The sequence below is a fragment of the Physella acuta genome, unplaced genomic scaffold (genome assembly GCF_028476545.2).
Source record: "Physella acuta isolate Inbredline_101_S28 unplaced genomic scaffold, ASM2847654v3 ptg000695l, whole genome shotgun sequence".
In the NCBI taxonomy this organism is placed as follows: domain Eukaryota; kingdom Metazoa; phylum Mollusca; class Gastropoda; family Physidae; genus Physella; species Physella acuta.
In genome coordinates this window covers 53,191-67,602 of record NW_026732214.1, presented here as the reverse complement: position 1 = coordinate 67,602, position 14,412 = coordinate 53,191, and the positions used below count along the sequence as shown (strand labels likewise).

Here is a 14,412-nt window from a genome sequence, read left to right as displayed (position 1 = left end):
TTGTGTCGCCATGTTTTTATTTCAGGGACTTGCTCGTAACACGCGGACCAGCCTGAACTCTACTCACACCAACACAACACACAACAACACAGCACTGACACAAAGGACTCGACACGTTCTGATCTATGATGTGTAAAGCGCCGTTGTTCACTCACTTTTGAATTGATTAAAGAATATTTACAACATCAGTAAACTTTTGTTGTTTGATTACTTTGCACTGGCTAATTGCCAATAGACCCCTTGTATGTAGGCCTGATTAGAAAAGATAAGCCGTTAGAAAATCATGCAGGCTGAGATAACGGAATTATTTATTGTTTAAAAAAAAGTAAGAAATGAAGTCAAATCATGCCTAGGTTTTAAGAATGGCCTTGATCTAGTTTGTTAGTGCTGCTTGCCGTTTGGTACCCTGCATTGTTGTTGATGGTGTGATGTTCAGTGCGCTACCAAATCTCGACATGAAATATTTGTGTTGTGTTGTGCTTATAGTTGTTTCGGTGGTAAGTACATGAGTTGGGGGGGGGGGGGGGGGGAGGGGTAGGCTGAAGTTATTCGAATGGTAGGTTTGACCACATGGACATACTACTGACCATTTTGTATTGTCCCCCACAGCAACCGTAATCTGTAAATTTGTTTCACATCATTTTGGTAGGTGGTCCCAGAGATGGATGGTCTAACCACCGGCACACGACAGACGGATAGTCTAACCACCGACACACGACAATCTCAGTCATGTAGCACCAGCGCTGACTGTGAGACCAGCTCGTGTTGTCTGAGTCCCATCATCAGGGATGGGAGGAGGCAGGTGGGAGGGAGTTGTGTGGCGAGAGGAAGCGATGGAGGAAGTAAGAGGAGACTTGCATACAAACTTGATTCATTACTGTTGGTTTTCTAAGTCAGGGTATTGCATCAATCCTTCAAACTGAAACATCTCTCTACTCTGTTCATCTCTAGACTGATACATCAATCCTTCAAACTGAAACATCTCTCTACTCTGTTCATCTATAGACTGATACATCAATCCTTCAAACTGAAACATCTCTCTACTCTGTTCATCTCTAGACTGATACATCAATCCTTCAAACTGAAACATCTCTCTACTCTGTTCATCTCTAGACTGATACATCAATCCTTCAAACTGAAACATCTCTCTACTCTGTTCATCTCTAGACTGATACATCAATCCTTCAAACTGAAACATCTCTCTACTCTGTTCATCTCTAGACTGATACATCAATCCTTCAAACTGAAACATCTCTCTACTCTGTTCATCTCTAGACTGATACATCAATCCTTCAAACTGAAACATCTCTCTACTCTGTTCATCTCTAGACTGATACATCAATCCTTCAAACTGAAACATCTCTCTACTCTGTTCATCTCTAGACTGATACATCAATCCTTCAAACTGAAACATCTCTCTACTCTGTTCATCTCTAGACTGATACATCAATCCTTCAAACTGAAACATCTCTCTACTCTGTTCATCTATAGACTGATACATCAATCATTCAAACTGAAACATCTCTCTACTCTGTTCATCTATAGACTGATACATCAATCCTTCAAACTGAAACATCTCTCTACTCTGTTCATCTCTAGACTGATACATCAATCCTTCAAACTGAAACATCTCTCTACTCTGTTCATCTATAGACTGATACATCAATCCTTCAAACTGAAACATCTCTCTACTCTGTTCATCTCTAGACTGATACATCAATCCTTCAAACTGAAACATCTCTCTACTCTGTTCATCTCTAGACTGATACATCAATCCTTCAAACTGAAACATCTCTCTACTCTGTTCATCTATAGACTGATACATCAATCCTTCAAACTGAAACATCTCTCTACTCTGTTCATCTCTAGACTGATACATCAATCCTTCAAACTGAAACATCTCTCTACTCTGTTCATCTATAGACTGATACATCAATCCTTCAAACTGAAACATCTCTCTACTCTGTTCATCTCTAGACTGATACATCAATCCTTCAAACTGAAACATCTCTCTACTCTGTTCATCTCTAGACTGATACATCAATCCTTCAAAATGAAACATCTCTCTACTCTGTTCATCTATAGACTGATACATCAATCCTTCAAACTGAAACATCTCTCTACTCTGTTCATCTCTAGACTGATACATCAATCCTTCAAACTGAAACATCTCTCTACTCTGTTCATCTATAGACTGATACATCAATCCTTCAAACTGAAACATCTCTCTACTCTGTTCATCTCTAGACTGATACATCAATCCTTCAAACTGAAACATCTCTCTACTCTGTTCATCTCTAGACTGATACATCAATCCTTCAAACTGAAACATCTCTCTACTCTGTTCATCTCTAGACTGATACATCAATCCTTCAAACTGAAACATCTCTCTACTCTGTTCATCTATAGACTGATACATCAATCCTTCAAACTGAAACATCTCTCTACTCTGTTCATCTCTAGACTGATACATCAATCCTTCAAACTGAAACATCTCTCTACTCTGTTCATCTCTAGACTGATACATCAATCCTTCAAACTGAAACATCTCTCTACTCTGTTCATCTCTAGACTGATACATCAATCCTTCAAACTGAAACATCTCTCTACTCTGTTCATCTCTAGACTGATACATCAATCCTTCAAACTGAAACATCTCTCTACTCTGTTCATCTCTAGACTGATACATCAATCCTTCAAACTGAAACATCTCTCTACTCTGTTCATCTCTAGACTGATACATCAATCCTTCAAACTGAAACATCTCTCTACTCTGTTCATCTCTAGACTGATACATCAATCCTTCAAACTGAAACATCTCTCTACTCTGTTCATCTCTAGACTGATACATCAATCCTTCAAACTGAAACATCTCTCTACTCTGTTCATCTCTAGACTGATACATCAATCCTTCAAACTGAAACATCTCTCTACTCTGTTCATCTCTAGACTGATACATCAATCCTTCAAACTGAAACATCTCTCTACTCTGTTCATCTCTAGACTGATACATCAATCCTTCAAACTGAAACATCTCTCTACTCTGTTCATCTCTAGACTGATACATCAATCCTTCAAACTGAAACATCTCTCTACTCTGTTCATCTCTAGACTGATCAACTCCTTGGGTCCAGGGGTTGGCATGGGTTTGTGGCTAAGGTCAAGGTCACCTCTTGAGGTATGATCTAACATGATCTGTACTGATACAATGGGACGGCGTGGCCTAGCAGTAGAGAGCTAGACTGCTAACCCAAAAGTCTCGAGTTCGAATCCGAGTTTAAGTCAGTAGAATGTCACTGAGTCCACCCAGCTCTAACTCATGTTAGGACAAAAATGGCATTTAAAAAGTGCGGATCATATTATCCCTTCATGTGCCAAGGTCTCTGAAGCAGATAAACTCTACTTCCTCTGTCCCATGTTTCTTGGGCACGGACGTGGAAAGATGATACTGATACAAAGTACGCTAGTTCCCGGTATTATATCTAACAGTCAAATATAACATTTAAAGACATTTTTGTTATCGTTATGACCAAATGTCGTGTAGTAGCCAGTGGTCAGGTGGTCAAGTGTACAAACTCAACTCAAATGTTCAAGTGTTATCTCTTGGATCTGGTACCCACAGGCTGTTACGTGCGGAATGACCAGCTGTTGAAGGACCATGACGTCACACTGTACCTTGACCTTTGTCCATGTCAGCCTGACCTAGCCTGTGTGGGCACTGGAATGTACGAGGTACCACAGGGGGAGCAAGGTAATCTTGACCACAGCAGTAGAAACTTGACAACAACAGTCGAAACTTGACCACAACAGTAGACACTTGACCACAACAGTAAAAAATTGACCATAACAGTAGAAACTTGACAACAACAGTCGAAACTTGACCACAACAGTAGAAACTTGACCACAACAGTAGAAACTTAACCACAGAGATAGAAACTTGACCACAAAGTAGAAACTTGACCACAGCAGTAGAAACTTGACCACACCAGTAGAAACTTGACCACAACAGTAAAAACTTGACCACAGCAGTAGAAACTTGACCACAGCAGTCCAGATGTGATGAGTTCTAAAATGCCTTAAGCCAACTTGACCAAGACATTACCTGTTTGACTCACCTGTGCTACCTCTGTTCCCCAGGTATTTGCACACCTACAGCAGGTGTAGGGAGGTGAGATACCTGAGTGAGTTGTCTGCCCTGACAGTCATGACATCATAGTGGTTCCCACAACTGGCAGGAGGTAACCTTGTAGAAAAACATTTTTATCTGTTGCAGACATCATACAACCGTTCCTTCTGGAGTACATACAAGTGGACACACTTTATTTCACACACACACATAATTTAGCCAAATAACAAAAGACGTGCCAAATTAAAGTTTTTTGTTTTATTTTATATGCAGCTCAAATATAATTTCTATTTATAGCAAGCAATTGATTGGTCCACTCATTCATAGATCACAATCTTATTATATATATATATATATATATATATATATATATATATATATATATATATATATATATATATATATATATATATATATATATATATATATATATGCACTATGCACACAAAGACAGGTTAGCAAATGTTAAAACTTTAAAACTGTACAGGAACATTTGACAAGGTATATCACTGTTTTGATCAAGTCTGGCAAAAGGCAGGGAAATAACTCTTTGCTGACTTTAAAACCAGATTTTTTAAACTAGTAAAATCCATGAAGGACAGAAGTAGACAAAATATAAAATCTTAGTTTTTTATAAAAACAAATTCATGTAATCAAAATACGCATTTAACTTCAAAATTGTCTTATTAGATAATCTGTCATACTTTTAAAAGATGGACGGAAACAAGTAAATTTATGGACAGGAGAGAAAAAGACAAGGCTTTTTTATATATTTAATTAAGTACTGCAAAACCACAGAAAAAACAAGGTTTTATTATATATTTAAGTACTGTAAAATCATGCTTGTAAAATATTCTGGCAATATGCCAGAAAAAAAAAAGTCTACAACAAATGTTGACAAAAAAAAAACAATAGAGATTCGTTTAAGTTGGTAGAATAAAAGTAGATGTCACTAAAAGGCTGGTCTGCATGACAGAAGTACATTGTAATGTAAACAATGAAACAATCAAGTACTAGTTTGTGTCGAATGATTACTTAAATCAACCCTAATACAATAGCAAAACATTTGAAAGGCAATAAAAGGTTAATTTTAAACATGACACATTTGTGTACACAACAATATGGTCCACTGGAGGGAAAGTTGAAAGTAAGGTCAAATAAACAGGCCTACACATTAAACATGTACCCAAACAAAGATACATTTAATTGGGATAATTGTTTAACTTGTATCTTTTATTATCTCAATAACTTAAAACAATTTTTTTTTAAAGTTTCACCAGAAAAAAATGAAACATGAATACTAAAATAAAAACTTTAAGGTCTACAGCAAAAATGTTAAAAAATGGTTTAGGTGTTTAACACAGATGTGGACGGCTAGGCTATAATACAAACATTTTCTAGAAACATTAAAATTCATGGATAAAATATTCACAACCACTGATAGTTCTCAAATCTGAACCTTCCACTTCTGATCTGATGAGATAATCTAATGAGATAATCTGATGAGATAATCTGATGAAACAACCTAATGAAATAATTTAATGAGATAATCTAATGAGAGCTCAACCTAAATTACAGACCCAGTATTTCAGAAATAAATGAAGTATTTAACTTCAATTTTTTTTTTAAATCTGATAATGCGGAAGTGTGGTTATTGCAGCATTATAATTTTAACATGTATTTAAAGAAAATATTTTCATTTACTTTAAAAGCTATTTAAGTTACTGACTATTGTAACAAAATTTTTAATTGGAATAAAATTCTTAATCACAGCTACAGCTGTAGGTCAGTGATTTATCACAGGTGTAGGTCAGTGATCTATCACAACTGTAGGTCAGTGACCTATCACAACTGTAGGTCAGTGACCTATCACAACTGTAGATCAGTGACCTATCACAACCTTGAAGGATTTGTTCACCAAGTATTGGTCAGATGTAAGGTGTACTGACCACAAACAACATGAGTGCCCCACCCCCAGTAAGTGTTGACTCCCAACAACACAACATTCATCTCATCGTTTACCGTTTGTGTTCTAGACATATGGAGCAGATGAAGTAGAGTTCATCAGTTACAGAACATCCCGAGCTAAATAAAAAAATGCCTTCACTTGCTGTATGTACACATCACCATCTGACTTTACTTGCTGTATGTACACATCACCATCTGACTTTACTTGCTGTATGTACACATCACACCATAAACTGATATGTTGGAGAAGTTTCCAGACAAGATATTTCACCAATGGAACTCTGGGATGGTCAGGTCATGCGCAGCAATTTGTTTTCTTCTTCTCAAACAGGTCGGTGCTAGACTTCTGCACCTCTGGCAACATCAAGACAGAAATAATCTCAGAGTGGTTTTTTTAGTCTCTACAAGATGTAAGGAGTGTTTTGTATAAACAGTGGGGGTCATTGTGGATGGTCAAATAACTGTGGGGGTCATTGTGGATGGTCAAATAACTGTGGGGGTCATTGTGGATGGTCAAATAACTGTGGGGGTCAATGTGGATGGTCAAATAACTGTGGGGGTCAATGTGGATGGTCAAATAACTGTGGGGGTCATTGTGGATGGTCAAATAACTGTGGGGGTCAATGTGGATGGTCAAATAACTGTGGGGGTCATTGTGGATGGTCAAATAACTATCTTATGGTGGGGATCTATTGGGTGGTAATATTTTGGTAGTGACATCAAATTTTTTAATTTACTTTTTTTTAGAGAAACTTGTTAGAAGAGTAAATGTTTTCTGTGGTTTCATGTGAACAACATACATACAAGCCTGTACTTGTGTAGATAAATGCACAGTTCAACATTTAGGTGAATTGGCATAGTTGTATGTGAACTTACGTATAGTCCCAATCTGTCTGGATGACACAGATGACACCTCCAGCTCCTTGAGTAATGTGTCATCAAATGACAGGCACATGGCACGGAAGAAAAAATCTTGCACATTTTCACCTAAAACACACACAAACATGTCAAGCTTAAAGTTTTTTTTTCCTATGGGCTAGAAGGAATGTTAGCAAGTTAAAATAAGAAAAAGTGCAGCAAAAAACTACAGAACAATTAAATACAAGAAACAAAATAAGATTAAAATATTTAAAGACTATCTCATTTAAAAAATACAATAAATTGTGTGATGCACCAACAAAAAAACTAAATTGTGTGATGTACCAACAAAAAACTAAATTGTGTGATGTACCAACAAAAAACTAAATTGTGTGATGTACCAACAAAAAACTAAATTGTGTGATGTACCAACAAAAAACTAAATTGTGTGATGTACCAACAAAAAAACTAAATTGTGTGATGCACCAACAAAAAAACTAAATTGTGTGATGTACCAACAAAAAACTAAATTGTGTGATGCACCAAGAAAAAACTAAATTGTGTGATGCACCAAGAAAAAACTAAATTGTGTGATGCACCAAGAAAAAACTAATCTGTACCAGTTTTAGAGGAGGTAGCCCAGTACTCAGCCCCCATTTTCTTGGAATACTTGAGGGCACGTTGCTCTACATCTGTGTAGGCTGCTGGGGCCTAGACGGTGGAGGAACAAGAAGTCAGTGAAGGGGAACGTGCTGTCAGTGGTTGGAGCAACATGGTGTCAATGGGTGGGGGAACATGGTGTCATAAGCTTATTTTCTAGTTTATAAATAATGAGAAATGGAATGACGTGGCCTAGCAGTAGAGAGCTAGAGAACTAACCCGAGAGTTTTGAGTTCAAATTCGGGTACAAATCAGTGGAACGTCCCTGAGTCCACCCAGCTCTGATGGGTACTTAACTTAAGTTAGGGAAACAAGGGCGGCTGGGCATAGTGATGACCACACTATTCTTCATATGCCAATGTCTCTGAAGTAGATGAACTTCATCTGCCCCATTTGTCTTGGGCACGATGGGAAATGATGATGAAATAATGAGAATTTTGTTTTTTTTTAGTTGTCATTTTGTTGCTAGAGATTGGTCAACAGACCACAGCAGATGAGCATCATTGAGCTCTACTGGCACAGCAACTATGACTCAACCACCCCTGCCCTCACCCATCACTAGCCATCCACCCCTGCCCCACCCATCACTTGCCATCCACCCCTGCCCCCACCCATCACTTGCCATCCACCCCTGCCCCCACCCACCACTTGCCATCCACCCCTGCCCCCACCCATCACTTGCCATCTACCCCTGCCCTCACCCATCACTTGCCATCCCCCCCTGCCCCCCCCCTTCCCACACTCACCACTTGCCATCCACCCCTGCCCCCCCCCACTTGCCATCCACCCCTGCCCCCCCCCCCCCCCACTTGCCATCCACCCCTCCCCCACCCATCACTTGCCGTCCACCCCTGCCCCCCCCCCACTTGCCACCCACCCCTGCCCCCCCCCCCCCCCCCCCACTTGCCACCCACCCCCTTCCCCCACTCACCAGCAGATCTTTCTTGGTCCCCACCAGAAACTTGACAGGGTTGTCAGCACTAGAGGTAGCCTCCTCCATCCACTTGGTTGTGTGATGTAAGCTTTCTTCATCCGTCAGGTCAAAGGTTACAATCACGACTGTTCAACAGTACAAAATAGACACACGTACAGATTAGCCAGATACAAATTGCAAACATTTTTTATAAAAGAAGAATAAATGCTGCTAGAAAATAAATGATTAGCTAATTCATTTTTAAAATACAGTCAGCCATCCTTAACCATTAATGTCCCATTCATTCTACCAAAACTCCACCCATGACGGCCCAATGTAAGGAGCATAACTCTGTATGATCAAGTGAATAGTTTCACAAAATATTTGTTTTTGTTTAAATGAAATTGAAAATTAAGATAAAAATTACTGCTTAATGTTGGGAATAAACCTGGCTTTCCAACAGTATTAAATAGAATATATTATATTCGGTACAAGTACAGTATAAAAATAAAAAATGTCGGAGATAATTCAAAACAGGTCATTTTCTGTAGTCAACTTTATTTATTTTTGTCTAAACAACTATGCATCGAATTTAACAGTTAAATATCAATTTGGTTATGTTTAAGATATATAATTCATAAAATACATGCCTAGATACGTTTAGAGGCATTATTTTATTTTATTTTTAATATTAAATCGACTAAAAATAGGACAGATGAGTCTAAAATTTCGAGATAGAAAGAAACTATTCTTTTTTATCTTTCAAAAGCGCCATTGAAATTAGAAGACCGGAAAAGGATGCTGAAACTATCAGACTTCCTGTTTAGTAAAAAATTAGGATTTGTAGGCCAAATTTTAATGAACAAATTTAATTTTTCTATGCGTATTGTAAGCGGGCGGCAGCGGGCGTTACGGGACATTAACGGTGTCGGGCGGCAGCGGGCGTTACGGGACATTAATGGTTAAGGGGGCGTAAGTTTTATAAAACTAAAAAGATGAAAAATATTGTTAATGTTTTTTTCCCAAAATTAAAGTCAAATAGAACACACAAAAAACAGTTATAAAACAAAATATGGAGCTTTGTTCCTGAAGAATGGTTCAGCTTGGACAAGTTTCTTGTCAGTTTAAACAAGCCATAGTGGACACACCACAACATGACCTCCAAAGATGACATGACGTAGACAACAAATTATGTTGACACGAACCTAAAGCTGGCAAAACCTTCCATCCCCCCACCCCCTCCCAGTATGTACTCACTCTGGGCTCCCCTGTAGTAGGACGCTGCAATACATTTGAACCTTTCTTGTCCTGCTGTATCCCATCTAGAGGGTAGAAAAAGTCTTTGTTTATTGTCATTCAGTTTCACTTCAGTTAGAGGTGCATTAAAATATTTTGTGATGATAAATAAAAAGCAGTATTTTACCTAGCAATTAGGTTATCAGAGATAAAATATTACATTCCAAATTACACTAAACGTATACTGAGTCTGTAATGTTATGTTACTGGCACTAGCATAACACAGAACTTACATCTGTAATGTTATTGGTACTGACGTAACACTGAACTTACATCTGTAATGTTATTGGTACGGAGAGAACACTAAACTTCTCCACTTCAAAGTCCACACCTATTGTTGCTTTGTATTCCCTGTCAAACACATCATGACAAAACCTAGAGAATACAAAAGTTTTATCCATAAGTAAACTAGACATGACTGTTCAAAACCTCCTGAAATATTAATTACTTCCCACCTACAAGGTAAACCACAGCACACAACGCATGCTTAAAATGTTACAACACCAACCAACAGAGTTTCAGGGCACCTGTTGACCAGTGTTTAAAATGTTACAACACCAACCAACAGTTCTAACAGAAAGGCCAGTATAGTTATAGCGCACCTGTTGACCAGGCTTGTCTTGCCCACTGAGACGTCACCCACCAGAACAGCTTTGGTTATCTTTAGACTGTAACAGACAATAACATTTGCACACACCTCATTAGATATATCAACAATCTCACTAAGTATATCAACAATACATCTCATTAATTATATCAACAATACATCTCACTAATTATATCAACAATACATCTCACTAATTATATCAACAATACATCTCACAAATTATATCAACTATACATCTCACTAATTATATCAACAATACATCTCACTAATTATATCAACAATACATCTCACTAATCATATCAACAATACATCTCACAAATTATATCAACTATACATCTCACTAATTATATCAACTATACATCTCACTAATTATATCAAGATACGTCTTACTAATTATATCAACAATACATCTCTCTAATTATATCAACAATACATCTCTCTAATTATATCAACAATACATCTCACTAATTATATCAACAATACATCTCACTAAATATATCAACTATACATCTCACTAATTAATTATATCAACAATACATCTCACTAATTATATCAACAATACATCTCACTAATTATATCAACAATACATCTCTCTAATTATATCAACAATACATCTCACTCATTATATCAACAAAACATCTCACTACATAAAGGATCTCAACCAACTAAAGAGAAAAGTTATATAAAAATTACTCTGTTACAATTCTGGTTACGTTTTCTTGTAGTTTAAAGAGATATTGTGATAAAGGCATATATGGATTTAAAAAAATTAAAACATGTAGGGGCTTTATACTACAATAATACAATGCCTGTATGTTTTAAAACTTTATAAAATGTAACTAATTACTAACCCTACAATAATACAATGCCTGTATGTTTTAAAAAAAAATGTAACTAATTACTAACCCTACACGTCCAGTCCTGTTTTCTGAGCAGGCTGCCTTGACCTTCGGGTGAAAGTTGACTTTAGAATATGGTGTTCCATCAGGGTGATAGGCCTAAAATTTAAGACATCGACATTGTATAAAATAAAATTATAGCTATAATATATTGGGCCTAACATTAACAATTTAAAAAAAACGTAGTAGATGAATGAGTGTAACTGCCAAAGTTGAGTAACAGTTTATCTGGCTTTACTTTAATCAGTGTAATAGTCAGCTTTATTCTTTATTCAAGTTTTCAGAATCAGTAGTAGTTTAGTTAAAAGTAATATATTTGATTCAAAAAGCCTACATCACAATAGGGCCTACTTGTATTAATAAAGCCATATTTTTTTTAATTGATGAGTCACCTTTCTTTCACATTATTACTATCATTACTAGTTACTAGTACGGCCAATTTTATGTACCTTAAACGATAGTTTACCTTGCCTTAAAAACATATTAAGCAGGTAATACTGTTGACTGAATTTGTAAATTTAAGATTAAGGCAAATCTGGACCTTAAGCCTAATTAATAATTATAATAATTTCCCATTTAGTGCATTTAGGCCTAGGCCTAATTTAATTTTACATTTTTGACAATAACTTTAGACTTTAGAGCCAGAGGGCTTATAAGATCTAGACCAGGGGTCTCCAAACTACGGCCCGCGTGCCGGATGCGGCCCGCGGAGATCTTTTTGTCCAAGGAAAATTGTTTGTTGGTGATTGCTGAAAAAGTTTGCCCAGAAAAATCAAAGACATGCCTGGAAGAAACTGGCCCCCGAACTGAAATTTGATAGTTAATGCGGCCCTCGGACTGAAAAGTTTGGAGACCCCTGATCTAGACTCTACTCTCTAGACTATTCTAGACTAGAGTCTAGATCTAAGTAAGGGCCTAATAGTAGTCTAAGTATTAAATAAAAGTAACAGTTTTATCGATGAATTAAATCATTAAGTTTAATTATATTAATTATAATTAGGCCTAAGATCTAATCTAAGATATTTATTTTGTTATTTTCAACTAACCGGTGAAAACTTGGTGATAACACGATCAGAAGCCACTGGACTAAGAACTATTCTAGATGACGACATTTTGTTTCTAGGCATCCACAAGAGCCTCCTAAAAATATTCTAATTATCTTTTACTAGATCTACTGTTAATAACAATTATTAACAGTGAGCCATATTTGTTTGGGAGGTAATCTAGACTTGAATTAAAATTATAAAATGTAAGCTGAGATTTAACAACAAAAACGTAACCCGGAAACAAAAGTAAAATTATCTTCAATTTAGATGAGTTCCAAATTTTAGAAAAGTATCCACCATAAGTACAAAACAAATTTAATAAAATTATAATATTTCAGCCATCGTTTTTACGTTAAAAAAATGAATTATTTTAACATCTAGATCTGCATTACGAGGCAAATGATATATTTAAAAATAAGAATACGAAAAAACCCACAAAAATTACACTCCATTACACTCCGACCGGGGTGTAACGACATACTTTATATTTAATTTAAAAAATAATGTTAAAAAAACAGGCGTAACTAGGGGAGGTAGTATGGGGCGGCTCCCCCGGCACCGACTGTAACAGGGCGCAAACGGGGGTAGAAAAATAAGTAAAAAGCTCATGTGTGATGATCGGCATAAAAAGTGTGACGTCATTTATATATGACCCACCAGTTTGTTTTTGACTATTTATAAAGTTTACTAGATTCTTTTTCGTCAATGTATTTTACAAGTTTACTAGTCGTCCTGGCCAGGCCCTGCACTGGCATCTCTGAAAAACAATCTGTAAAGGACCATGACTTGTGTGTTTAGTAATCAGCATTTACCCGGCATTGCCCACCCTAACTACAACCAACCAAAACACAAAAAAGCGCAAACATAACACTAAAACAAATGCAAACGAAAACGAAAACACAAAAGCAAACGCAAAGACAAACCCAACTACAAACACAAAGAAAACACAAACACTAACGCAAACAAAAAAAAAAAGCAAACGAAATCAAACACAAACCCAAACGCAAACACAAACCCAAACACAACGAAACAAAACAAAAACACAAAAAAACAACAACAACGCAAACATAACAAATACAAAGAAAACACAAACGCAAACAAAAAAGCAAACGAAAACAAACCCAAACCCATGTGATGTCCCACATTGTTAACTGTGGTGACTGGTGCCCCACATTGTTAACTGTGTATGGTGACTGCCTGTCCCACATTGTTAACTGTGTGACTGGTGTCACACATTGTTAACTGTGGTGACTGGTGTCCCACATTGTTAACTGTGGTGACTGGTGTCTCACATTGTTAACTGTGTATGGTGACTGGTGTCTCACATTGTTAACTGTGGTGACTGGTGTCCCACATTGTTAACTGTGTATGGTGACTGGTGTCCCACATTGTTAACTGTGGTGACTGGTGTCTTACATTGTTAACTGTGGTGACTGGTGTCTCACATTGTTAACTGTGTATGGTGACTGGTGTCCCACATTGTTAACTGTGGTGACTGGTGTCTCACATTGTTAACTGTGGTGACTGGTGTCTCACATTGTTAACTGTGGTGACTGGTGTCTCACATTGTTAACTGTGTATGGTGACTGGTGTCTCACATTGTTAACTGCGGTGACTGGTTTCTTACATTGTTAACTGTGGTGACTGGTGTCCCACATTGTTAACTGCGTATGGTGACTGGTGTCTCACATTGTTAACTGTGTATGGTGACTGGTGTCTCACATTGTTAACTGTGTATGGTGACTGGTGTCTTACATTGTTAACTGTGGTGACTGGTGTCTCACATTGTTAACTGTGTATGGTGACTGGTGTCCCACATTGTTAACTGTGTATGGTGACTGGTGTCTCACATTGTTAACTGTGGTAACTGGTGTCCCACATTGTTAACTGTGGTGACTGGTGTCCCACATTGTTAACTGTGTATGGTGACTGGTGTCTCACATTGTTAACTGTGTATGGTGACTGGTGTCTCACATTGTTAACTGTGGTGACTGGTGTCTCACATTGTTAACTGTGGTGACTGGTGTCCCACATTGTTA

General features: G+C 37.3%; 2 protein-coding genes across 2 annotated transcripts; one reads left to right on the top strand and one right to left on the bottom strand.

The window, feature by feature from the left end:
* The first annotated feature begins 354 nt into the window (after positions 1 to 354).
* LOC131949426 (uncharacterized) lies at positions 355 to 4,400 on the top strand. Its single transcript, XM_059311333.1, has 4 exons — positions 355 to 497; positions 650 to 842; positions 3,623 to 3,751; positions 4,138 to 4,400. Exons 1-4 carry the CDS (start codon positions 429 to 431, stop codon positions 4,170 to 4,172), a joined length of 426 nt encoding a protein of 141 aa, XP_059167316.1. The 5' UTR covers positions 355 to 428; the 3' UTR covers positions 4,173 to 4,400.
* Positions 4,401 to 4,563: 163 nt separating this feature from the next.
* On the bottom strand, positions 4,564 to 12,597 carry LOC131949425 (ras-related protein Rab-34). Its single transcript, XM_059311331.1, has 9 exons — positions 12,374 to 12,597; positions 11,335 to 11,426; positions 10,424 to 10,489; positions 10,095 to 10,196; positions 9,783 to 9,847; positions 8,544 to 8,671; positions 7,573 to 7,663; positions 6,971 to 7,081; positions 4,564 to 6,448 (listed from the first exon to the last, which is right to left on the bottom strand). Exons 1-9 carry the CDS (start codon positions 12,452 to 12,454, stop codon positions 6,390 to 6,392), a joined length of 795 nt encoding a protein of 264 aa, XP_059167314.1. The 5' UTR covers positions 12,455 to 12,597; the 3' UTR covers positions 4,564 to 6,389.
* Positions 12,598 to 14,412: the final 1,815 nt, after the last annotated feature.

Coding starts and splice junctions, on each gene's coding strand:
- LOC131949425 (XM_059311331.1), bottom strand. CDS start 12,454: ATGCCTAGAAACAAAATGTCGTCATCTAGAATAGTTCTTAGTCCAGTG. Junction 9,848..10,094: donor GTACCAATAACATTACAGAT/GTAAGTTCAGTG, acceptor TCTACCCTCTAG/ATGGGATACAGCAGGACAAG. Junction 6,449..6,970: donor CAGACAGATTGGGACTATAC/GTAAGTTCACAT, acceptor TGATGTTGCCAG/AGGTGCAGAAGTCTAGCACC.
- LOC131949426 (XM_059311333.1), top strand. CDS start 429: ATGTTCAGTGCGCTACCAAATCTCGACATGAAATATTTGTGTTGTGTT. Junction 498..649: donor TGCTTATAGTTGTTTCGGTG/GTAAGTACATGA, acceptor TCATTTTGGTAG/GTGGTCCCAGAGATGGATGG. Junction 3,752..4,137: donor GGTACCACAGGGGGAGCAAG/GTAATCTTGACC, acceptor TCTGTTCCCCAG/GTATTTGCACACCTACAGCA.